Source organism: Anastrepha obliqua, chromosome 1 (assembly GCF_027943255.1).
Source record: "Anastrepha obliqua isolate idAnaObli1 chromosome 1, idAnaObli1_1.0, whole genome shotgun sequence".
Classification (NCBI taxonomy): Eukaryota; Metazoa; Arthropoda; class Insecta; order Diptera; family Tephritidae; genus Anastrepha; species Anastrepha obliqua.
In genome coordinates this window covers 69,185,573-69,212,120 of record NC_072892.1, presented here as the reverse complement: position 1 = coordinate 69,212,120, position 26,548 = coordinate 69,185,573, and the positions used below count along the sequence as shown (strand labels likewise).

Sequence of the window (26,548 nt, the reverse complement as noted above, 5' to 3'; positions counted from 1 at the left end):
ATGGCCGAGTGTAAGCTGGTGCGTTGTCCTGTGGGAGATATTCTATTTCTCCGCCATACGCAGTCACTGTTGCTTCATGTTGCCACATAGTCGATAAATGGCTCCTTTTACTCCGCTCCAGATAATCGATTGGAAGAACACCCAAAAATATGATAATTTGTTTGCTCTTCAGCTTGAATTCATCATCATTCAGTAAATCAATTAGTTGGGTTATTGGCCTCTGGTGTTAGGTTAGGTTGATTTATGTGGTCGCCATTTCGCTCACGCTTACGAAATGGTGCATTCGGATTGTGATTAAATATCGCCAAAGACTCCTTTGAAGTCACCGCTGATACCTGGGATACACGTAATCCACATGATTAGCTTACAGCCTCATCAGACCTTCACTCGTGGAGTTGATCGACCACTTCTGCGGCAGCTTCAATCAAGGAACTAGAACGTGCGACTAAAGTTGATTAAACCAGTGGGGGATGATTCCAATTCATTGTGATAGATATATGGGCTTTCTTGTAGCATGTTATCAAAGTTCTGCCTTGATCGGTTAAACCCTCTTTCCCCGCCGTCGATGTCATCAAACTAGCGGTTTCGATGATGTCGAACCAAAATGGAATGGGTGTTAAATAATTTGGCTTAACCGGTTAAATAAACCTGTCATGCGAGGTTCATCCATAAGCCAAAATACGCTCCAATATTCGAGGTCGACCGCTATTAGGAAAAACTTTCTGATGATTTGCGTATGCAAAGACAAGTGTTCAGCAGTGGCTGCGCAATATAAACAAATGCTTATAACTATAAAAGTGAATGTCTTCCAGACTAACTTTACCGAAGATAATACTAGTCCAGAGGGTCGATTTTTTTAACGAAATATTGGCCGTTCTCGGGTAAGAGCCATCATTTCATCAATGTATGCATGTGAAAATTTTGGTTTTCCGAGAGAACTTGCACTTTGCAGACCCCTAGCGAATTCAGTTTTACTCCCTTACTTTAGTTTTGAAGAGTACAGTGCAGTTGCTTGAGGTCGTTACCTGCCAATTTGTGTGTCTTTGGTAGCTTATTTGTGCACTAAAATTCTTAAATTTATTTTAATTTCTTCTTTTACCTTTTCAAAGTTAAAGTTGTATAGTGGCAACTAGTTGCAGAAATATCTAGGCCACCCAATATTAAGACACTTTGTTTTCAAATATTTTTCATAATCCACTTAACGAATATTTCACTAGAATATTCTGAAGCCAAACTATTTATCCACTTTTGTTTTTTCTTTGTTCAGCTATTTGAACAAAATTCTTTGTTGACTGCTTCTCTCTTCATATAATTTGTATGTGTTTGGCTTTAACAACCTTCTGTTTTTCTAATATTTTTGTTTTTTCATTCTAAATACATTCGCGCACATTTTCCATATTGATTTATTTTGCTTTGTATTTTTTTCGATTTCTATATTCTTTTGTTTTTATTTTATATGCTTCACTTTTATTAGATATTTCATTTATGGTATTCTGCTTTTTTCTACCTATAAATCTGTTTCTATGTTTTGTGTATCTTTCACTTGTCATTGCTGGCAATGAGTCTATTTTCTACTTGTATACCGTTGGCATATGTTCGGTCGTCCAATATGTGCCCGAAAAGTGGATCGCATAGAAACTTAAAGGTGTTGTGAATTTATTTAAAAATACACAAAATAGTACCGTTAAATGTTTACTGTTATTTAACTTTTTTTTTGGAAATGAATTTGAATATTTTACTTTGAAATTTGTACCAAAACGTCACATCAAAGTGAAAGTTGACTGAAATCTTTTTACGAACCAACTTTTTGATCGTCGAGTTTTGCTGGCGTTCAACAATAAATTAAAATTAAAGAAAAAATATGTGGATTGCTCACTGAAGCAACGGAATTAAAAAAGATGTATAATATATAGATATATTTAGTGAATGAAAACGCATTTTTTTTTCAAATAATTTTATGTGCAGCGAATTTGTCACGAGAAAGCAAAAGAAAAAACAAAACAAAAAGCAAACTAAAAACTATTGGATAGTAACAAATACATAGACTGTTATTACTGTTTTGAAGCCGCAAACACATAATTTGGTATATGCGCGTATGTATGTGTGCAGTAATGAATAAAGAACAGATTATTACAAAAAATGGCGCATAACAAAAATGTAATTATATTATTTATGCTATGTTGTTATTTATTTCATATGACATACTGACATATTTACTTATTTTAAATGGATGCGATAAAATGTAAAAAAACAAAAAATAAATAGAAAACAACTGCAGGTAAACCAGTTTACAATACACACATATTTGCATATATGTGTGTGTAATCACATATTTGTACTTCAGTACAAATGCAAATCGGTATCTGCATGCCATGTCATTTCTTATTTACAATATCGTTTTTTGACAAAGCTTTTATGAATTCTCCCTCGAGTCTCATGCTTTCGCGCACCGGACGCCATCGGACGTGAGCCATTAGCTACGAGTAGATGCATCAAAATTAGTGGGGTCGTCCGATTCTTTTGAAATGTTCACGCTCTTAATGAAAAATTGCATATTCGTACGATTTGTTATTTTCAATAACACATTTGCACACTATCACCGGTTTACTTGTACTACAGTAGTGGCAAACCAAACATGAACATAACTTTTCAAAATTTGATATATAAAGTTGCACAAAACGACAAGGAAAGAACTTTAAATAGAATAAGTATGGTGTTGAATCGACCTTCAAGCCATATTATGTGCGGTTTCGTTGACAGTACTTCAAGCAGCCCAAGCGCTAACTCCGAATATATTTCTACCTCGAAAAAGCTCCTCGTAAAATAAGCCACCTTCCGTTCGGAGTCTACTTAAAACTATAGGTCACTCCATTTGCGGAAAACATCAAGGCGCACACTACAAATACTCGTAGGAGGAAGAGCTTGACCAAACTCTCAAAAAGGCTGTAAGCGTCAATACTATGACTATTGATGGTAAGGTCTGCCATGCCATAAACCGCACCATGTAGTCAGCCTTGGTAAATGTTTTGATACTTGGTCGAACATTTGTGGATTGTGTTTGTTGTAGTAATGCCAATTTTTCTTGTTCACATACCTACTCGGAAAAAATTGGCCTCATGCGATGGCAACTAACCTCACGATGTGCTTTTACGTCTCAACCTGAATTTCGATAAAATTTCTTAAATATTTTCCACACGTTCGGCAAGCGTGAAACGATGCATAGTCAACCTTGTTAGCTTGAAATTTTCCAGTCCTAGTATTGGCTCTAGTATTACTATGTAAAATATATAATTTATTTTAGATGAGTTAGTCCTTAAATTTTTGATGTACTTCCTGATACCTGCATACAAATGGAGAACGTTATAGCTTTATAAAGCCCTGCTCGGCAGTTGATTTTTATTTGTAGCAACACTTCACTATTTCCTGTCAAGAGATGATCGTTATTAAAAAATCCTTCGCTTATACTTTGGTGTCTTATGCCAGAAGCGGTAATCGAACTTGGAACTAACTGAGTGATGATCACGCGTCTTTTAAATTTTCTCAGAAGGTTTGTCTTTCATTTATTCAAAATACAGCTGTAATTTTTTTTTTATTATTTTCCTAGTTCTTGTTTTTATATTGACGTTCAAACAAAGTTCAGTTCTTGTACATATTTACATACGTAAAGTCAACAACTTAGCTGTGGAGCGGCTGTGACCGATGTTTTTTTATCTATTTTTTTTAAACTTAGCCAAATAAGGAAGCGAGGAAGATAACACCCTGCAGCCAAAAAAATACCAGAATTCGGTATAGCTGTGAAAGACGAAGAACTGTGGAATATTGAACTACTTGTTCCTAAACTTTACAGTGCATTGAAGTTCTCCTAATTTATCTACTGGAGAAAAATTGGTATAAATTATTTGAAAAAACTAGTATGAAATCTCATTCACCATTATTATTTTTAATTTTAATAATTTTAAAAATAGCGCTGAAGTTGATTCTCCCGAAAAATTGGACCTTGACGGTGTTTTCCATTTTGGCTCTTCTATTTATCTGAAACACAAAATCAAAAAAATTATTAATCAATATGACTGCAACTATGCCCCGTACTAGAATAAAAAAAATTGACAAAATGGCGCGGTTTTGAATTTGACACTCTAAAAATCTGGGTTTTTTTCAGTTTTTTTATAAAAAAAATACGAAGTAATTGAAATAATAATATGATTCTAGTACGGGCTATAGCCATTGATGTTGTGAACAACATATTAATATAAAATTTCAGTCGATTCGGTTGAATAATTTTTGTTTTTTTTTTTTTGGCAACACCAGGTTGAAAAAAGTAGTTTTGAGATAATTGAGTTTAAAGTTTTGAGCGTGGATATTTTCCATTGATGCCGCCGGGTGACGAATCTGACTCTACCTGCTAAAACGGTTGTAGAATCGAAAATACTGGGAATATCCTTCCAAAAATTTGACAGTATACTCTTAAAGCCTATACTTTCGAAATAAAATCGATTTTTTGAAAATTCCAGACCACCGGGACCCCTTAATAGAACAAATTCTAGGAATTCCAAAAGAGAAAATCTAATCTTGTCCTTTTATTTTTCAGCAGTTATTTCCAATCAGAAAAAATGTGTATGTTCGAAGTTGCATTTTAGTAACTGTAATTCTGGCTCAAAGCCAAGAAATTACGTTTTGTTTTTAAATAATCTGCATTTTCTTCAAATTGGTATTCTCTAAATAGTTGCTCAATCGTACTTAAAACTTGAAAATGACGAAACTAGAAGCAGAAAACAAAAAAATTATGAAAAATATATTAAAAAAATATTACCATTAAAAATTAAGCAATAACAACTAAATAAAATAACAAAATGTTATAATATCAGCGCCAGCCCCAACAACAATTCATCATCTCAACAAAAATGCAGTAAGAAAACAAAATTGATGACACGTAAACGCCAACACAAAATAAACTCAAGTGTCGTAAGAGGCTATCGGCAATGAGCCAAGAAATTTTAAGCGAGAAGGTGGGGCTTTCTGGAAACTTCCCAATGGCTTGTAAATACATAATAGTGACTTTTCCACACCTACATATATGTACAGGGTGCTCCATCTAACTATTTGTTAACTATTGATTATGTTTTGACTTTGCCAGAACACGTAGCATCCGTTATTTATCGGAAATTTAGTTCAGTATTTATTTACTTATAAGTGGATCGGTTGGGGTATATTAAAATTAAGTAGCGAAAACCGGAAATCGAATAATCGCCGAGGAGCTGTGATTTCAATCTGTTAAAATGTTTTTTGTGGAGCTCCCTTGACGCATTCGAGCTCAATTTTGCATGAGAGCAAATTCGCGTGTTAGAGACCTAACATCATCGTTGTTGTTGTTTATTAAACCGTGTCTGCTCAAAGTATGTATAATCAAATAATAGCTTTTTTGCGAAATATTTGGATAATTAATGTAAAAAAAGCTGCCGTTCTGTTTGCAGACAATTTTTTTAGAATTCAGCAAGGCGTTTTAAAATATGCAATATTTTCCAATAATTAAAACAAAAATTATAAATATGAAAATGAAACAGTTGCAAGAAAGCTTTGAATATCCATTCAATGAAAAAATGTTTAGAGTAAATTTTGCACCACCATTGCCCAAATTTGCTCACAAGTAACTTTCTATAGCAGCCGAGCAGATGGACGTGGGTACTTGAGATTTTGTGAAGACACTTCTAAAATAAATATATAATACGATTGCAAATTTCAAGTCAAAACAAAAGAAAGTCAGGATTGGAAGGGTTAAAGATAAATTTTACGCAAGACAATTCAAGAGTGTTATATCTCGCGAAAATCTTTGTTCCATGCCTGGTTCGCTCTTTCCAATAAGAAAAATTCATTGAAAATGTATCAGTAAAATTTTATGTATAATTAAATAGATTTTCAAATGAAGCACCCTGTATTTTTCTCAGTTCAATTTTTCAAGCTGACCACTGTTTTTTGCTATTTTCATCATCATTCGGTACGTAATTTTGCAACCAACCAATGAACATATGCCAATTTCTATGCTAATCAATTGCACTTTATGCAGCTATGTGCGACTGTACAACGCCAGCATTTCGCTAGTATTGCGCAAAAAATTCAAACATTTCTATCTCCTTTTTCAACAACATTGCCACTCTCGACAAACGTTCGGTTCAATGATCGTCGAACGTTCGTTGGCGGTGCACATAACTTCAGCGTGTTGTAAGCCAAAACGCATTTTTCTTGCTCGATTGTAACTATTAATTTATGCAAATATGCGATAAGCTACGTGTATATTTTTCGAAAAGCGCAATACGCGGAGCACGTAGCTGATGGGTGAAAAAACCGCATACTGTTTGTTTCTACGATATCTAGGTGATTAAACTTTTGCAGTTTCGACTTTGTACCCATCTCAGTTGAGTGTGTTTTGCGCCCTTTTGCCATATTAAAAATGGGAAATGATTTCTATTGCCTTTTTTGGTCATAACTATTAGTAATTTTTTCGTGCCATTACTGAAATGTTCGTAATAAGAGCAGGGATTTACTAAAAAGAGTGCATATTTTTTAACGATCTTCGAAACAATTATAGCGCTAAAGCGACACAGTCAACATTTTTAAAAATACTTAATTTTTTTTTTTAATTATATCTTCACTTTTTTGACCCCATTTCCTGAGTGCTTCACTTCAAGCAGCTGTAAATGTATTTCAGTGGCTTATGTCACTTTATTTCAAAGGCATTTTTCTTAAGTATTTTGAAATGTGGTTTTATGCAAGTAAATAATCGTAGATTTTGTGCAAAATTTTCTCAGTCACCTCTTTTTTTCCTTTATGGGCGTAGCAACCGCAAAAGCGGCTTTGTTGCAGAAAGCGGCACCAGTGTTTCTTTCACTACTAACCAATGAAATGAAGCCAAGTTCTTCTTCACTTGGTCCTTCCAACGCGGTACAGGAAGAAGAGGAAGGTTCCTCTGCTACTACCTTCGTGCATCGTAAGGAATACTTTCAGAGCCGGAACCTAGCCAGCGAACCCACTGAATCTTAATTGGCTGCACTATGTCTATACCTGTGCACATCCTATATGTCTCATAGTAATCAATTGAATCAAGATGTGAAATTTTTTGGTATTTGATTAAATCAGTTAAAGCTCGTTCTTGTTACTCGTCTTTGTTACTTATCGCTCTTATTGCGCTTATATTTAATATTAGTTCCAAAGTAACTCCTCCCTTCAAACCAAAGGTTATTGCTTAGCTGTTTAGCTTGGATATGTTTTTTTATAATAAATAAGTTTAAGGGCGTAGTCAGGTCAAATACTCATTTTTATAGATATTTTTTAGGATTTTTTTTTTACATAAAATGCGATCGTTTTGATTTTATGGTATGTTATTAGGTGTGCAACTAATTTCTCGCTGTGTTTTTTTTTTTTTTTTTTTATGAAAATACAACTTTATTCTGAAAAAATGGCTACAAGTGAATCATTGAAAGTATTGCTCATCGCTGGCTACTACTTTTTCCCATCTTTCTGGTAGATTTCGTATACCGTCGCGGTAAAACTGTTCATCTTTTAAGGCTATCCACGGATGAAGCCATTTTTTATGTTTTCATATGAATGGTTTATGATACCAAAACAAAATCACTAATGTGTCGAAACAGTTTGTTTACCATGTGTCTAAGCTTGGTTTATGACGTTTAGGTTATATTAGAATCGACTAGAACACACTGCTGGCGGCATCTATTGACAAACAGCGGGAACTTAGTTGCGCACCAAATATTATTGACATCAAATAGTTTACAAAAACATTTTTTTACATATTTTTTTGTAGTAGGGTGGCACCGATGTAAGCGTTTTAAAAAACAATAGGATTTTGGCCTTTCAGGACATCTGAAACGAAGAAATTAAACTGATTATTATTCTGTAGGCTTGTCATTCTGGCCAGTGTGACAATAGGAAAATTTTGTTGAAAACATATATTTTTTCAAAAGTCCGCCATATTGTTATTTTTGCCTATTATTCACTGCCGTATTTTGAAATACATAGATTAAGTCAAGTGGAAATGTGTATTAAATTACCCACCGTTCAGAGAATTATTTTATAAAATAAAACACTTCCGGTATTTTGTTCTATACTTTCAATATTGTTTCTCCGTATACATTTCTCTGCTATGCCAATTCTTTTATTATTTTCGTACCCAATTATTTCTTGATTTTTTTCGTTTGAAAAATGCATATTGCTTTATCACAATGCCAACTCAATACAGAATATCTGCCAATTGTGCATACGAAGACAAGTTAAATATCGTTTTGTGTCTACTTGAGCACATGCCAGCCCAGGAAAAACACAAAAAAAAGGAAAACCGCAAAATATTAACAATATGATCAAATAGCTGAACCACATGTGCCGGAATCTTCCACTTGCAGTGCACTTAATAATATTGTGGCACATACATACACACATACTGTGTATATGTACTGACATACATACATAGTTTCATATGAGTACAAGCATTGGCGACACATGTACATATGTCTGCTCATGTTCACGCGCTTGCGCAGTAGCTTAAATTGCGCTCTTTGCACCTGACCGATACATACATATGCACACATGCCGCTACATAAGTTATTGCATTAAATATATTACGACATTTGGCATCGGCGCCGCAACAGGTGTGGCCTTGTTATTACTGCTTACCCCACAGAATCTCCTTGCTGTTTCTTTCTTGGCGGCTGCACTGCTTATACTGTGATTTTTTATTTATTTTTATAATTTCGTATTGATCTCACTTTTTGCCTCGTCCCAATTGTGGCATATTGATGCTATGAAATTTCAAAGATTTTTTCTAAAGAAGCACTCACACATGGCCAGAAAAGGCTTTCAGAAAGTCTGCAAAAGTGAAGAATTTCCGAAAGTAATAGCAAGTGCAGTCATACTTTGCATGTAAATAATTAAATGGCGACTCCTCGTCAAAGGTCGTGAAAACTAATTCAAATAATTTTTGTAAAAAAGAAAACAAACTGATCCTCGTGAAGATGGTTGTCGTTATAATGCAGGAAAGAAAAAACGTTATTCGGTCGTGCGCGAGTCTGTTTGGGCAGATAGTTAAGGGGGGGGTAAAGGATAAACGCTAAAAAAAAAACACTTTTTTCATGAATTTATTGTAGCGAAACGGTTCAAGTCAGTTTATTAAAAGTTGTAGCATATTATATTATAAAGTAACATTTCAAGAATATTTGATAAAATTTTCATGTAAAAATATTGCAAAATGAGCGAATGAGAGCACATTTACGTAGACGTCTTTTCAAAAATACATTTTGCAGTAGTCAGCATATCTCAGCGTAGAATCATCTGAAATCAAAAAAATCTAATAATTTAGTTAAAGTATGAGTTAAACTTCCCCCCAACGTTTATTTTAACGATTTATTTTCATTTTCAGCCATTTGGTAGTCGTTTGAAGTAAAAAGTGATTTTTGACGAAAAAATGCCGCCATTTTGTAGGTGTAAAACCACCTTAACATAAAAAAAAATGGCGAAAAAAACGTTGGGGGGAGGTTTTTTATATGTAAAATATGTGTGCAAAATTTCAAAAGGATCGGTTGAGTAGTTTTCAAATGCCAATGACTACGCACTTTAAAAAAAAAGGTTCGAGAAAACCGCGTTTAAAGTTTGTAACGGACTACGCGCGCAACTGCTGCATCTTGGCAGATGTTTGAGGCGGCTCGGCTTTATGCTCTATAACTTAAAAAGTTTTGCTCGAATTGACTTAAAATTTTAACACGGTATTTTTGAAATGTTTTACTACAATAACTGGTGACGAATCGTGGGTTTATGGTTATGACGTGGAAACGAAAGCTCAATCATATCAATGGAAGCTGCCGCACGAACCAAGACCGAAAAAGGCGCGCCAAATTCGGTCGAATGTAAAAGTTTTCTTCGATTGCACGGGCGTTGTGCATCATGAGTTCTTGCCACAGGGTAAAACGGTCAATAAGGAATATTACCTGCAAGTTATGCGCAATTTGTGAGGAGCAATCCGCCAGAAACGCTCGGATTTGTGGAAGAACAAAAATTGGCTCTTGCATCACGATAACGCCCCTGCTCACACATCGTTGCTTGTGCGCGACTGTTTGACCAAAAACAACACACTAATAATGCCACAACCACCGTATTCCCCAGATTTGACCCCCTGTGACTTTTCCTTGTTCCCGAAACTGAAGATGCCCATGAAAGGACGGCGCTACGCTACGATTGACGAGATAAAGACGACATCGAAGAAGGAGCTGAACAAGATAAAAAAATGATTTTTGAAGTGCTTCGAAGATTAGAGAAAACGTTGGCACAAGTGCATAATATCTCATGGGGATTACTTTGAAGGGGACAAAATAGATATTAATGAATAAATAAATAATTTTTGGAAAAATACAAAATTCGCGATACTTTTTGAACATACCTCGTTGCGAGCCCAAAATAAACATTTCTTCAAAAATTGTGCACACTGCTCAGGCGTAAGTTTATTTTATGGTATATGTTAGAAGCTGCGACCGTTTATTCAAAACCCAAACATACGTACATTCGTTAGCGTGTCCCACAAATAAATTGTGGATTTTCTACCAAATATAAAATGTTTAAATAATAATGTTTTAGGTTTAAACTCTTCATTATCTGAGATGATGGTTGGTTGGTTAAAGTGGTGAGCCATCCAAAATCCAACTAACGCTTCCGCACCATTTTGTTGCCACATCCTCGCTACCAACCTGTTTAACGGTTATTTACAATATGACTACATCCAATCTGTGCGGTTTAAGAACCTTATTTGGTTGTTGTTGTTTAAGATAGATGTTCGAGACTCTCGAAAAGTAGTTTTAATTTTATAGGTAGGTAGGTAGGTGAAATGGCGGAAGTATCAGACTGGCACTCAACAAGGAGCACTAAAAAACCAGTTTGATACCATTATGAGACCTTCAACGAGCAAATATCTACAGCCAGTCAAAGTTATTGATGTAAAGAAGACGGTTGATGGAATTTAATGAATGGGATTTGATTGTCTGGCTGCCAAACCCGGACATTTACGTAAAAAGTGCGCAATAGCTTCCTTCCCTGAAAAGTCCCCACATCTTCTGCAATGGAGATTAAATGGTAGGCCCAGCTTTTCTGCGTGAGGCCCGATCGTCCAATGATCGGTTAGCACAGCTATAAGTTTGGAAACTGAATGGCGTAGAGTCGCCATGACTATCTGCGTTCTGCGTCTTTTGTACAGGACCATAAGATTTTCGAAATAGCTCACGAAATGGGGCTCCATCTGATCTGTGCTTTCCTGAGAAATAAGTTGTGGAAAATTTTTGTATTTTAATTCGCCAATAATATCATAGGATAACACTCGAATAGTTTCGCAGCACTTTCCAGAAGGAAAAAAACTTGCTAGCAAGTTTAAAGATACTTTCCAAACTGATTCGCTTGCTGATAAATTATGCCAGTTACTTTTTTGAAGCAAAGCAAATTAAAAACAAACTGTCTTAAGCTCCTTTAGAGTATTCACACGCAAAAGTGATATGATTTTTTGCATCAAAAAGCTCTTGCTTATAATAATACAAGAGGAGTATTGAACGTTGAAAAAGTAAGGGATAAATGCTAAAAAAACACTTTTTTCATGAATTTATTGTAGCGAAACGGTTCAAATCAGTTTATTAAAAGTTGTAGCATATTATATTATAAAGTAACATTTCAAGAATATTTGTTAAATTTTCATGTAAAAATATTGCAAAATGAGCGAATGAGAGCACATTTACGTAGACGTCTTTTCAAAAATACATTTTGCAGTAGTCAGCATATCTCAGCGTAGAAGCATCTGAAATCAAAAAAATCGAATAATTTAGTTAAAGTATGAGTCAAACTTCCCCCCAACGTTTATTTTGACGATTTATTTTCATTTTCAGCCATTTGGTAGTCGTTTGAAGTAAAAAGTGATTTTTGACGAAAAAATGTCGCCATTTTGTAGGTGTAAAACCACCTTAATATAAAAAAAAAATGGCGAAAAAAAAACGTTGGAGGGAGGTTTTTTATATGTAAAATATGTGTGCAAAATTTCAAAAGGATCGGTAGAGTAGTTTTCATCTTCATTATCTTCATTATCTTCTATAACTTAAAAAGTTTTGCTCGGATTGACTTAAAATTTTAACACGGTATTTTTGAAATGATTTACTACAATAACATGCAAAAAAAAAATCGATTTTTATCCCTTACCTCCACCTTAAGAAAACAACTCACTCACGCTCATGTGTTTGTATGTGATCTACTTCTGTCAAATTTTCGCATTTATGTTATAAGATTTCTAGGAAAACATTTCTTGATCATAACATAAATTTTCGTGATTACTTACAACAAAAAACATGAGCAATAAAATATATTCTTACTTACATATGGATTGATGAAAAATTGAAAGAGATTGGCATTTCATGGAGCGTATGCACCTTAAGATGCTTTACCAAGAAATGTTGGTACCAGCCAAATCATAAAATTTAGCATTTTCATATGAACTTTTTTATATTGTGCCAAAATTTCCAGTCCATCGAGGAAAAATTGACGACGTTAGGAATATTTGAGGCCTACTCTACTTTGAAGCGTTTTTCTGAAACTTGTTATTTTTTAAGTCCGTGTGCGCTATAACTCAAGGTCCAAGGTTTTCTTGGCATTCTCTCAAAGAACACTTCAAACTCTACCAGACCTTGTACCCATTAAACACTAAAAAATTCAAAAACAAAGCACAAAAAAAACAATTATCCCTGAGCCAATCGCACTTTATTTGCAAGTATAGATGAAGGCATCCATAATTTATACAAAAATTCAAAGTAGTTACTACGTGCGTTGCGTGTGCCAAAAAATTTTATTCGTTCAACACAAGTCAGCTGACCTATGTAGGTATGCACATATATAATGCGCTTCATTTATTATTTTAAGTGGTTTGTCGTTAAATATTAAAAATGTAGCCAAAAGAAGATCAAGCGAAGGTAACCAAAACTTGTTATAAAATTAACGCGCTGCCTTGATAAAGCAAATCTGTAATGACCGCACACACCTACAATCTAAAGGATTGAAGAGTGTAATTGTGAGCAGACTTTAACGAGAAATTGAGTATTCAATCCTATTATGCTTTTGTTTGCAATTTCCAAAGTAGGTGTATAATTGCATTTTTGACTGTACTTTCAATCGAGCTGTCAATTAAAATTTTATCAAAGCATGCATTTGCCCAAATTAGGTGCGACAGGTAAAAAATTGCTTGTCATTGAATTTTCTTGATTGCATTGCCACTTATGGCTCACAGTTAAAGATAAACTGGCAGTTATATTTGCCCAATATTCTAAATTATGACCGAAAATGAAATTTATTGCACACCTTGACTTCATTACACCACTTAAGATTGTTTGTTTTTTTTTTTTTTGAGGTATTTACTTACATATACAAAGACAATAATATTCCCCTAGCTCCTAGGGAATTTGTTATATTGTCCCAAATGACTCAATTAAATCCGACAATCCGTCAAATTTTATGATTCTTAAATAAACTTGAATGAGTTTGTAGACTTCATATTTGTCAACTGCAGTAATAGTGGCGTTAATTGATTGCTAATTGGATATTCTTTTCAACGCAGTTACCAGCTGTGGGTATATACGAGCACTTTTGAACTGGAATAGTGTTTATCCGTTCAAATACTATATCACTTAACTAGTGTTCAACACTTGCCATTAGTAGCTGTGTTTCGCGCTTAAAATGAGGAAAAATTATTAAAATAGCAAAAACAAAAGTAAATATCATCTATTTAGACTGTAATTGCATAGAAAATTTAACACAAAATTTATCGCTTCGCTTACAGAACCACTTGAGCTAATATTGCAATAGCTTAAGGGGGGAAGCTGGTCTAGAGCGCAAAAAATGGGCATATTTTATGAATTTATTTTGACTCAACAAAGGAATCAATCGAAAATCTGTGAAATAGGTTTAATAATATAGCTTTCATGGTACAAATACAAAATTTTTCGTCTGAATTAATTTCAAAATGGCCGCTGTCCAGCAGTTCTCCTAAGGCGCCTTTTTTTCTAGTGGGTCCATTGCCGAAGACGTAAACTCCTTAATTTTTGTCCTGGATCAAAAAATAAAATTTTTTTAGTTTCTATATAACAACAGAAAGAGACGTACGTAGGATTTTTTCGATATTTTGTTTTTTTCGCGAAATGGTGCACGTTTGAACAAAAAGTTACAATTTTCACTATAAAGAACGACATAAAATTGTTGATTAAAAAAAAAACTATGTAATATAAATAAAAAATCCTACGTACGTCTCCGGAGAAAGGTATTTCGAATGTATTGTCAAAATTTCGTAAGAATCGGTAAAGATTTGTTCGAGTTATGTCTTCGGCCAGTTTAAAAAAAGTGATTTCGAGAAAAACGCGTTTAAAGTTGTAAATAGCGTTCGGGGCATACCTGCGAGGCACTGCCGTCGAATGAAAAATTTGGGCATTTAGACATTTTTGCTGGCATCCCTCATTTGGTATATTATTTCTAAGACCCTAAAGCACCTTTTAAGACAAAAAAAAATTTTTCGATTTTTTCAAAATTCTAGACCAGCTTCCCCCCTTAAATGAAGAGTTCTGTAAGTAAAACAGTTAAAAGTCTCTTTATGCAAATGGTTCCAAACAGTGTTCTGACCAGTTTTAAATTCCTGGAGAAAAGACTAGTGCCAGCATGGAAGTGAAAGTGATAAAATGGAATCATTTGAAAGCATTTTCTGCTGTATTACCTACACAGGTAATACTACCTGCCCCGACTTTTAATCTTGCTATCACAAAAGTGTTGGAACGTACAGGGAGGTGCAAAATTAATCACCATATCGGAAGATTTATAATTTTTGCGAATGGCGTCGTACGCACTAGTGAAGTAAGCAGCTGAGGTATACAAGCAGACCAGCAATGAAGCGCGTAAAGATCACAATAAAGACTTATCACTCAAAATTATTTTTTTTTTTTTTCAGTGGAAAAGTTATTAAAAACCAAATTGTATGATTAATTTTGCGCCACCTTGTACAACCGGATTCACTAAAGACAAAGTTATCAACGATTTTTTTGGAGCGATGTCGTGAAAAAAAACATTAAAAACATTTTACTTCATCGCCATATAACTTTACGGAATTAAAAATGCTATAAAAAAGAAACTACTCAATATTTTTCCAAACTGTCTTTTTATTTTGAAGTACAATCCTTGCGGTTAATGATGAAACACAACTTCATTCATATGGCTGCCTCGGCTAGCCATGCACCATCCCATACGATCGGTCCAATTTTTCAACACATTTTCGATTGTATGCGGCTGTATTTCAGCTATGACATCGCGTATGTTGGTCTTCAGTGCATCAATTGTTGCTGGTTTGTTGGCATAACACTGGTCTTTGACGGCACCCCAAAGATAATAATCCAACGGCGTCAAATCGCAGCTCCGAGGCGGCCAAACGATATCAGAATTTCGGCTGATAATGCGATCTTCGAAGACAGTGCGCAAAAGATTGATCGTAGCATTCGCTGTGTGGCAAGTAGCGCCATCTTGTTGGAACCAAATGCCACCAATATCCTCCTCTTCGATTTCTCGGAACAAACCATTTTCGTTCAGCGGAAGAATAAAACTAATTTTCTGTCAAATCAGATGACAGCTAAGTGTTACCATTCTTCAAATAATACCTAGTTCAAATCCGTAACGATAGATGGCGGGCCCTGTATTATGATTTGAAGTATGGAGGATGCTGAGTACTGGAAGAAAAAGATTGTTTGTTCTGTTCTGATTACTTGCTGCACATAAACTTATTGTATTTATATTATTTACTGTAATTCACACCAATCGCATTGCTATTTATGTCACAAATTTCTAAAACGGCAAAAAGAAAAAGGAAAAAATTGTGCGATTTTATTATCAGATATTTATTGCTTTTTGCTTTTAAAACGGCGCAGCTTCTCCCACTGCCAGTTGCATGAACGGCTACGTAATATGCATATCTATATACTTATGCATGTGGGAATGTAGATATTTATGTATGGGCGAATGTGTGTACACACATACATACTCGTACATATATTCCAGATCTCCTCCAAATTCGCGTTCTTCACGCATGCATTGACAAACAATTGAGCTGAGGACGTCGTCCCAACATGCTGCCATAAACACCAATTTACAATTTAATTAAGTACTGCGAAAAGCAAAAATAAATTGTGTCAATCAATTTGAAGTACTTTATTTTCATTTTTGTATTTTTATTTAATTCCTTTTTTTAGTTTGCAAATGGGTTGGACCATGAAAGCGAAAGGATGCTATAAATGATATGTTATCGTGTCAATGAAATTAGTGGCATAATTAGTTACAATAATTGCATAATTACAAACTCGCATTGCAATTGGGCCACTTATCACATTATGCCAAGTGGCTTGACTAAGTTGTGTAATGTAGAATTATGAAATGCATCAAGTGAAATAAATCATATAAGACACATATAGGGTTATTCAATAGGTGCGCTTCAACTTTTTTCCGATAGGGAGGGCGAACGACGCAATATTTTTTATTTTTCGCTTGTCATTTGTAAACTTCATTAGTATACATTTCATCATGGAACGCTACACACTTGAGTAACGATTGTAAATCGTGCAAATTTTTTATGAAAATAATCGTTCTGTTGCTGCTACTTTAAGAGCATTACGGCCATTTTACGGTCCATTTAACAAGCCGTCCCGTTTTGGGGTTATGTGAAGTCATTGGTCTACAGTAACAAGCCGGCGACGATTTGTGAGCTCAGAGCCAATATTGAACGCGAAATTGCTGGAATTTCGGCCGATTTATGCAAAAGAGTGGTCGAAAATTGGGTTCAACGATTGGACTTCGTAAAACGTGCACGCGGTGGTCATGCAAAAGAAACCGAATTTCATACTTAAATGTATATGTTCAAACTCGATAATAAAAAAAAAAAAATTAGCTAAAAAAGTCAAACCGTTTGTGTTTTATTCAAAAAAGTTCAAAATTTTGAAGCGCTCTTACTGAAAACCCCATTACATACGTTGAAATATGTTTCTGATGGTTCCCCGCTCAGCAGACCACCTGGCTGAAAAGTCCCGGACCTAACTAAGAAAACACGTTTTTTTTATTCGTCAAAATTAGCTTTATTCATCAACGTAATTGCCATCAAGAACAACGCGATCATGCCAGCGCTGCTCTAACACTTCTATACCACTTTTGTAGAACGATTTATCTTTTGCCTCAAAATAGGCCTCAGTTTCACTGATAACCTCTTCATTCGAGCAAAATTTCTTACCGGGGAGCATTTTTTAGGTCTGCGAACAGCTATGAGGTTAGTACTAACTGAAGAAGATTTGAATGCAATAAAACTAGTGCCTTCTATGTGTTGGGCCCGATTGACAAACGTATTGTAATCGATCATTCTTGTACAGTGTGTCATAGCAAATAATGTCCTATAACGAGTATAAATAAAATTAATTTGTAAATATACACCATACAAATGCATGCAACTTTATAGCAACACCCTTCAACGACTAAAGTATCTGTAGTGTTTTCAAGCACAGCGCTACTGTCTCCTCAAAGAATTGAATTTGTTCAGCTTGACTTAACTTTTCCAGCCGCGTATTTATTTATTTAATATTGTATTCATATTTCCAAGCAAAATAGTTGCTAAGGCTTGTGGAAATAACAAAAAACAACAGCATCTGCATGTGTCTGTAGCCTTTTTACATAATAAATATCGCATTATATATATACTAGGCCGGGTCGATTTGTGGGGAGGCATAAAAATCGCCCATTGCTCTGTACAAATCATACTCTAGGGATCAAAATAAGAAACTTTGCCGAAGGAACCATACCTCTAAAACGAATTCTGATGTCCCCCAATTTGGGTCGAACGAAAAATCCCACTTTGACCCATTTAGAGTGCTCCAATCGAATCCAAATGTATAACCGACCCCCACTAACTTTGGACGGCCGATCCACCCATGCCAGTGGCACACCCCCTGGAACTGACGGCTGGCCTATTATATAAAGTTGTTGTTATTTGTAATTACCCGATACCAAAATTGTCTTGCGAACTGGCGACTTTGTTTTTCCAGATTTTACGGACACTCCATCAATTCTATTCTCCAGTTTAGACCCACCGCTGTAAAACCGAAGAGAAGTCCGTGCATATATTCGGCCAAAACTCTTAATTTGGTATTACCAATTAGTATCTTTTGGCACACAGTAATTTGTAATTCATAGCTTAAACTTAGTTCAGCTTTAAGAAAGCAATGAAATCGCTCAGTTACATTCACACCAAGTGACATTTAAGCACTTGTGCATATAAAGTATTTGAAGAATCAAAAATTTGAACAGAAACGCCCTTAAAATTGTGACCGTGAAATATGCCACGTTCGAATATATCGAACAAGTTTACTTTCCTAGCATGCACCCTTACAAAAATGTGTTTAAAAAAGACGTTTGAAATTGTTATCATGTGTGCACACGCGAGCGACTATCGCCCTTGACCAATTTTTGTCGATTTGTTTACTCTAGTAAAAACAAATACCATTAAAAGCAACATCCGGCCAGAATACAAACTTCCTCAAATTGAGATGAAGCTAATTGCTTGAGTAAATTTTGCTAGCAAATATTAATTGTTGTGAGTTATGTACATAGGAAATAGAATTTTGAGGTCGAGCAAGTTGAGAAAACGAGTACTATTCAGAAGGCGAAATTTCATAATTTAAGTGATCGTGGTAACAAATGTTAGGGCTCTTGGTTTGTCGTTGTTTATGAAATTTCAGTGTTTATGAAACCCTGTATGGCTTTGTGCATGACAACCTTTCAGTGGGGTCCGGGCTGAAAATCCGCTGTGGACACGAAAATCGAAAATGATAGAAAAGGTTTTTTCTACTGGCGGCCGCTTTTTGATAGGCCATGGCAAACCTCCGAGTGTACATAGTTCTGTTACAAAAATCTCATAAAAAACATCTGTCGTTCGGAGGCATGATGGAAAGAATAATGAGATGGCGCCTATCGTAGTCCCGTTACTTTGCTCTCAGCGAATTTGACAACGAGTTACGTGATTTTAGCTATAGTATGTCCAGATTACCATTTTCGTAACTTGATTTAGCTTTTTGTTTTGTTATTTAGTCTCGGAGTTTTAGTTCTTTCTTCATGACATTTTTCTAGCCTGTTCTAATTAAAAGTAATGTTTATAATTTTGTAAAATATACATTTTTTAATAAGTAGTTAAATAATTCATTCAGTTTTATTTAGCTTTACTTTTTTTAACATCTGGTGGCATTGCCCGCGATTGCAGGTGTTGTTGGTGTTCTTCTGCTTTCAGCAGTCAAAGCTCTCTCTCGCTACTGCAGTGTTGTCTAGCTTTGGATATAAAAACGCACTAAAATGCCCATTCAAAGAAAATAACACAACAAATTTTTATTGAATCACTTAAAGAACTTTGTATGCGTGACAAATTGTCTTTAGAATGTGCGTTTTTTTTTAAAGAAATGTGTTATGCTTATGTACAATTTAACTTCTGAGTTTTTTTGTTAAGCGAGACTCTTTTGTTAAGAGAACGACTTATTTGCTATATTTGAGGTTATCTAACTAGATAAGGTACTCTTTTTGTAAAAATGTCAGTATGGTTTCTTTAGTATTTTCTGGTATTTTGTTGCTTATTTTTACAATGAATACACGTCTTGATGCCCTATGTCCCACTAAGGATTGATGGCCGGAAGAAACGATTACACCTCTATGATTTTAATTGGCATTCAGTAAATTCAAACGCCTTTTAAAATATGTAAAAAGTTTTCAATCTTAAGAAGAGTTGAGAGAGGGACATTTAATATTCTTTCATAACCTTAAAAGGAGCAAAAAATTAAATTCACACTTTCAAAATATCAAATTTTATAAGAACCAACTAATTTTCATTAGCACTAAAATCTTCTCAGAGGGGCCTTTTTTAACCTTCTTTGGTATAATAATACAGTTTTTTTAACTTAAAGTTTCGGTAGCTTTAAATTAAAAAAAAGAAAAAAACACGAAACTTTAAAATTTTTGCATTTTCGGTATAAAAAAGCATTAAATTTATTGCGAAGAGCAAATGGTTGGTAATACTGCACAACTTGGAAAACGTGACGTCACGTACTCTCTGATGCGCGCAATCTTCTTTCTATCATTCTTGGTTCGGAGGCGTCAAAACAGTTAGTCCCTGTTGTCATGTCAAAAATACAAGTAACGTAAACTCAGAAAGAAATTATAAGTAAACAAAATCACATTTTCTTTGAATCAAATTAATAGCAGAAAGTTTTCTTACACTTGCAACTTTATATAGTACAAATTATTCAAAATAACAAACTCAGTCTCATCATGAGATCAAAAAATCAATTATTTAGTAACCACGTAGTACCAGTTTTCTTCAATATCAGTTTAATCAACCAATGGCCGCGGTAAGCGGAGGTAATTTGTTTATTACTAAGGATGGGAAATACAAAAATTGATATTGGGCACGAGGATATGTGGTGATTAGACGCCGTGTGATAAAACTGTTAGTCCCTCCCCTTGTGGAATAACCTGAAAACGCACACCACAAATACAAGATGGCGCAAATCACCTCAATGATCGGAGTATATACAATTTTTGCAAATGGCGTCGTACTTTAATCACATTTGACACTTGCGGACTTGACAACAGCAGCATATAAACCGACAAGCAATGGAGCACTTAACGGCCAAATAAGAATTTGGTGGACTCGTTTGTTTTTATAATTATTTTAAAAAAATTTTAAAAACAAAAATTATGATTAATTTTGGCCACCTTGTATGGGAGGGAGCTCAGTCAAACTCAAAACACACACTTGCCAATTATATTTATTACAAATTATACTTTTTTATCTATATATAGGCGAGCATACATATACCGATGGTTGTACTTATATAGTTACATACGCATTTATCACATCTGCTGCACTGTACGCCTGTCCGTTCACCTGTTGAGCAGGTTTTCTTCGCTGCGCGCATGCCACCTAACTATGGTAGACAAATCGAAACGGCATTTCAACTCAAGCTTCTCATAAGCGAACTAGAAGTTGCATACATTCATTTTGCTGCAGCGAGCACAACTCACCAGACTTGTGCTGGTTGATAAGAAACACAAATAAACCAATTAATTATAAAAAGTGGCATTAAACCAGCCAGTTACGGCATCACTTGATGTGTATACATGCATACATACATATGCACATACGCCACCTTCCACTCGGGTGACTACTAAACATGCACTTCTCTTACTTTAGCTACAAACTTCTAAAACAGGTAACCGGTTTCTTTAACTGGAAAAGTAACTGCTTTAACAACTCGCTGCTCGTTCGAATTTGTCGAAACTTGTGAGCAGCTTCACTCCTCATTGATTAAATTGTCAGACGCTCCCCCAAAAGCTCACAATCTCATTTGCGTAACACATAAATTCTAAAATGCCACAGGACCAGCATTTCTCACTTTCTCTCCCTCTCTCTCTATATATATACATATAAAAGTCTTTTTGCTGTATATGAGCCATTACCATTTTATTTTTATCGCTTTTGCTGCGTGGTGCTGCACTGCTCCTCTCATCGGCGCCATTCGTACTCGTTGAAGCAAACAGAGAAATATACATAGGTATGTTAGCCGTTTGGAGAAATCCAGTTCATATTTCGCCATTCTCCATTGCGTCCGTCTTGCGCGCTTTGTGTTTGTTCATATACTCACCCACGTTTGCAGTCGATACGGTGGATAGCTGCTACTTATCCCACTGCTTAGCTCATCGAAAAGAATTCAACACCTTCTGGCACTATAAACACGGTTTCAATTTTCACTGTCAAACGTTGTAGAGCATAGAGCGGAACGTCAAACGATAGCTGTGTAGCTGCCATTCAATTGTTTGTTTGAAAGTTTGTGTATTTCTTGTTCCGAAGCTGCTGTAACAGTTTTATTTGTCACATTCACAGCTATTGACTGCTGAGCTAGTTAATTAATGTTCATGAATTTGTGCAATCGATTTTGTTCTTTTTAAAAAAAAAAACATGCCAAGGCATGTTAAGAACGAAGTAATTGACCTGTAATAAAAGCGTTTACAATATGAATTAATGTACTACAGAAGCATATGGATGTCCTAAAAAATTTAAAAAGTTTCTTAAATAAAAAACGATTGCGATTTTGGTGGCTAAGGGAGAGAAACAAGTATCAGTACATCTAATGACAATCAAAGTGGAAAAACTACCTGTACCGATGTGTTAATATAAAAGTCACAAGACCACAGTGAGCGAACTATAAAGTGTATGAAAGAGGAAAAATGAAGAAATAAAATAAATAGAATAAAACCAGATAACAAATCAAAATCGATGAGTGCGCAATTCCACACACATACACACACACTTTCACAAAAACAACCAACGCACAGAATAATTGAGAGCGCAAAAGGCGCCAACAAAAATACGTGAGCGCACATAAGTAGGGTGAAGAGCGCGAATAGCCCCAATCGATAGGAGAGGCGGAGTACTGCGCGCACGTAGCGAATGCCTAAAAGAGTGGTGACACAACTTGTGCTCCCTCATATTCGCTCAATTTCGCAATACGCACCGAGCGAACAACTAAACCGACGTTTTTAAAACTCTCAAAGCTTTGGAAAGCAACAAAAAACAGAAGCTTTTTTTTTGTCTTCCTGCAGCTAATCACGCTCCGCTTATCGTACGAATTCGCTTTTGTTTATAAACAAACCCGTAACGAGCGAGTTATTAGCGGGGAATAGCAAACCAAAACAAAATACAACAAAAATAAACAAGAGAAAAAGTCAGCCTAAGGTTTCTGTTGTAACCTTGCTTGCCTTTTCTTATCACTAATCGCTGCAGCTACTACTCGTGCCGGCAATCGCTTGCAAAGCAACAATTATTCATCAGCAGCATGTGGTTCGTTATTTCGTTGGTCGGTTGTGCGGTGGCATTAGCTGCCGCCGGCCGGAAATGGGGTCGTTGGTTTTATCTACGCTATGGTCGCAATTTTTTGCCACGCTCAATGTTGACAGCGAAAAATCGTGCCCCTACTCCGCCACCAACGCCGACTAAAGATGTACAAAGTGTTGAGGGCCTGTTGGACGAGGGTGGTGAAATGCATGAAACGGTGAGTGTTGCACAACAGCAATAACGACAATTAAATCTTCATCCGCTTATCTAGGTGTATAATATATTTCGCGAGGGGTTAATGAAATGTACAAACGTGAGCAGTCAGAGTTGTTCAGACACTCATAAGTTGTTTGTGGAAATTAATACAAATGAAATATGATTAGCATCTTTTACTGGAATTGAAGAGAAACGAACACCTACGTACATAACTTTTTTATATTTTTATTATTTATTCAAATTATTAATGGCGCAGCTAAGTTCGTACTGTAAACCGAAAAAAACACATTTTGTGTCGGGCTGTAAATTGTCCATAACTCCAACTGTTTGCGCAGTCTTGTATATTTCTAAACACTTTCATGTGGGGCCTGATCACGTTTACAATTAAAATTTTACAACTTTTAATTATGCAAATAAAAAAAAATTAATAAGTTTTCATAGATAGCTGTTAAATTACTAAATATAAGGGCTTTCAATAGGGGTATAGCATAAATTTCGCAGTCTACTATTGTTTTGTTGTTTAATTAATTTGAATACACATTTTTATTAAAAAAAAACGACATACATCTAAGTTTAAAACATTATGCAAAGTTTTTAAACATTCATTTAATTTCAATCAAAAATTCACACTTTTTATGTAGAATTTTGTAAAAATGTTATTGTTTTGTTCTCTTTTATGAAATTCTATTATAAGAATAAAATTTGAAGTGGGAAAAAATTCTCTCTGATTCTCGATAATTTTTTCCTTTAAACTTGTCCTTTGTTATGCTAAAATTTAATGGGCTATAAAGCTGGGTGCCCAAAAAGCTCGAAATTCTAATGAAACTTTGTCTAATTGTTATATATCTTGTTTGAAACCTGGATAAATATAGTATTTAAGCTATATTTTTATAAAAACAAAACCATTGAAATAAAACAAAATATAATTAAAATTTTCCGCAAAATTTTTTATTGCCAACTCTAAAGGGTAACACCACTACAATTTAGAAAAATCATTACTTTTTTCTTAAACTATATTGTGGGTTCTTAAATATGGTTTTCAGTTGGTCATAAAAAATTTTAAATATTCGAATCTCCATGCTCCATCAGCACTTAAGCACTGCTCGCAAGTGCTCATAAAGTTTTTAAAAACGTTTTTCTGGAAACAAATAACTTATTTCAAAGCAGGCGAGTAGACTCATGTGAAATTTCGGACGAAACTTTACAATCAAATTTTTTATGGAAGTAAGTAGTGGCTTACTATTTAACTCAAACTTTCCTTATTATAAAAAATGCAAATTTGAATTAAAAGAGTATCTGTATTTCCAAAAGCAATAGTTTTAAATTGGTTACATACATTTTTCTGATTGCTCCATATATTCGATGTTTGGCACTGCCTTCGCTATTAAGAAAATTTATTTGCACACTTCAATCTGTATTAAATAAACTCACTGAAAAGAAGGCTAGCCTTTTTCCAATCTTCCTAAGAAATCGACAAATTTAAGGTTTTTTTTTTTTTAATTTCAGTAAAATGTATAGTACTACAGAATTCTAGCAAGTAAAAGTAGTACTTTATAAAAAAAATTAAGACTGTTTTCAAAGTTAAAAATAAAACTTAGCATTAAGCATATTTGCTAAAATTTTAATACCCACAATATCCAAATTCTTTGGCAGCCATTTTCCCAATCAGAGAAATTTGTCCAATTTTAGTTAATTAATATTTCTAGTCTTTTAAATTATCCTGCGGGAAGCAAATTTTAAACTCTGTCGAAGGGACAAAGGGCCTAGACTTTGATGAGATCATTCCTAAATGTTTATCTCTTCATTTTAAGTGCAACGCATAGCAAAATTGAGGATGAGCTTTCGACTTCAAATGTATATTATATAAAAGTTACAGGGCTGTTTTTCTGCAAACATTGTGCATATTCTGTTTTTCATTTCAGCTTGGACTTCGTTAAATTTTAATGCTTCGTCTTTTTTTTCATATTTTCCCCGCTCTATAATATCTATACAAATATACCAGGAACTGACAATAAAATACTCATTAGCCTAGTGAGCTTCAGTGCAACGAGAAGTTTCATAGCCGTTAGAAAATGTCAGGTTAATACCATATTGACACACCTACACCTCAGTACCTTCTGAAAGCGAAAAGATAAAATCGTTTTCATACTTATATATGTGCATACATACATATATCCAAATATAGAAACCAAAATGAGCATTGTTTCGCCCTAAATATACTTGTATAAAAACACAATATATGCATATAAAGCAAAAACAGATAAAAACAAAAAATGAAATGAATACTTAAAACTACAGAAAATGCACAGATTGTGGCCCATCCCATCGAGTCGGGTTACATTCAGCCTTACACATACAAAGAGGAAAAAACTTTAAACAAAATGAAAACAAAGGCGCCTGCATATACCTAACCAACCAACCATAGACAAGAAGCAAATCTTAAATAGCAATTAAAAGATAAATGTTAGCATGAATATTAGTTATATGAACACAATTATTAGACATTCTGTGCAACTTCCACGTGATTTCTCACCACACGAGTATACGATATGACTAAAATACAAATCAGGCAGATGCGCTGATAGTTAGACGATCCAGGCGTACGGTATTTAAATTAAAAAAATTGCTCTGCATAATATCAGAGATAATAAGAATCATTTAACAGATAATTTGCAGGGTAATGCAACAACAATAAAGACGTGACTTGTTGCACAGCTTGTTACTCGTCAGTTAGTGATTGGCAGCATTGCCATTGATTGGCTCAGCTTATACCTAAAAGCAGTCAATAAATTGACTGACTAAATCGACTAAATATTATATTTTAAGTTCATATAACACAACATAACAATATTTAAACGCACATATATGTATATATGTATATGTGATAGATATAAAAATAAAAATACGCGATTGCAAAAACATAACGCGGCGAAATGGGAATGGGAATACGTATATTCCTGTATGTATGTATTTATAAGTGTCTAGCCAAAAAATTGAACTTTCTTTTTCCTTGTCAACATTGCCGTTGCTGTCTAAAATATTGTATTGAACAGATTTGTATGCCTTGACAGCAATTATTAACTTTAAACAGGCAAATTTTCATTGAATGAACGGTTCGTTTACCCGCATGCATACAAGTACGTTCATATGTATAAGTACGTATGCATACATGCATATAAAATAAATTGTTTTTCAAAACTGCGTGCTCATTTCAAATTGCCATATTTCATTGTTATTTTTAATTGTTTGCTAAACCACGTTTTTCTTTCCAATTACTTAGGTCTCGGCGTCATAAAACAGTGCTTTCGGGCATTTTCAGTGGAAAACATTAATTTGTTAGCGATTTACATATGTCAATAAAAAGCGTAACTT

General features: G+C 34.7%; 1 protein-coding gene across 15 annotated transcripts in view; it reads left to right on the top strand.

Moving 5' to 3' along the window:
• The window catches only part of LOC129253536 (TLD domain-containing protein 2), a 323,786-nt gene that overhangs the window by 261,650 nt on the left and 35,588 nt on the right, over positions 1–26,548 (top strand). Inside the window, exon 1 of one of the 15 annotated variants that reach the window (XM_054869106.1) lies at positions 2,019–2,157. The exons of 13 other annotated variants lie outside the window; for them this stretch is intronic. In XM_054869106.1, the coding sequence (XP_054725081.1) occupies positions 2,140–2,157 (18 nt within the window). In that variant the 5' untranslated portion in view covers positions 2,019–2,139. Of the gene's footprint in view, positions 1–2,018; positions 2,158–21,816; positions 23,178–26,548 lie in introns of those variants that run through there. One more of the 15 variants, XM_054891970.1, reaches the window with a different exon arrangement.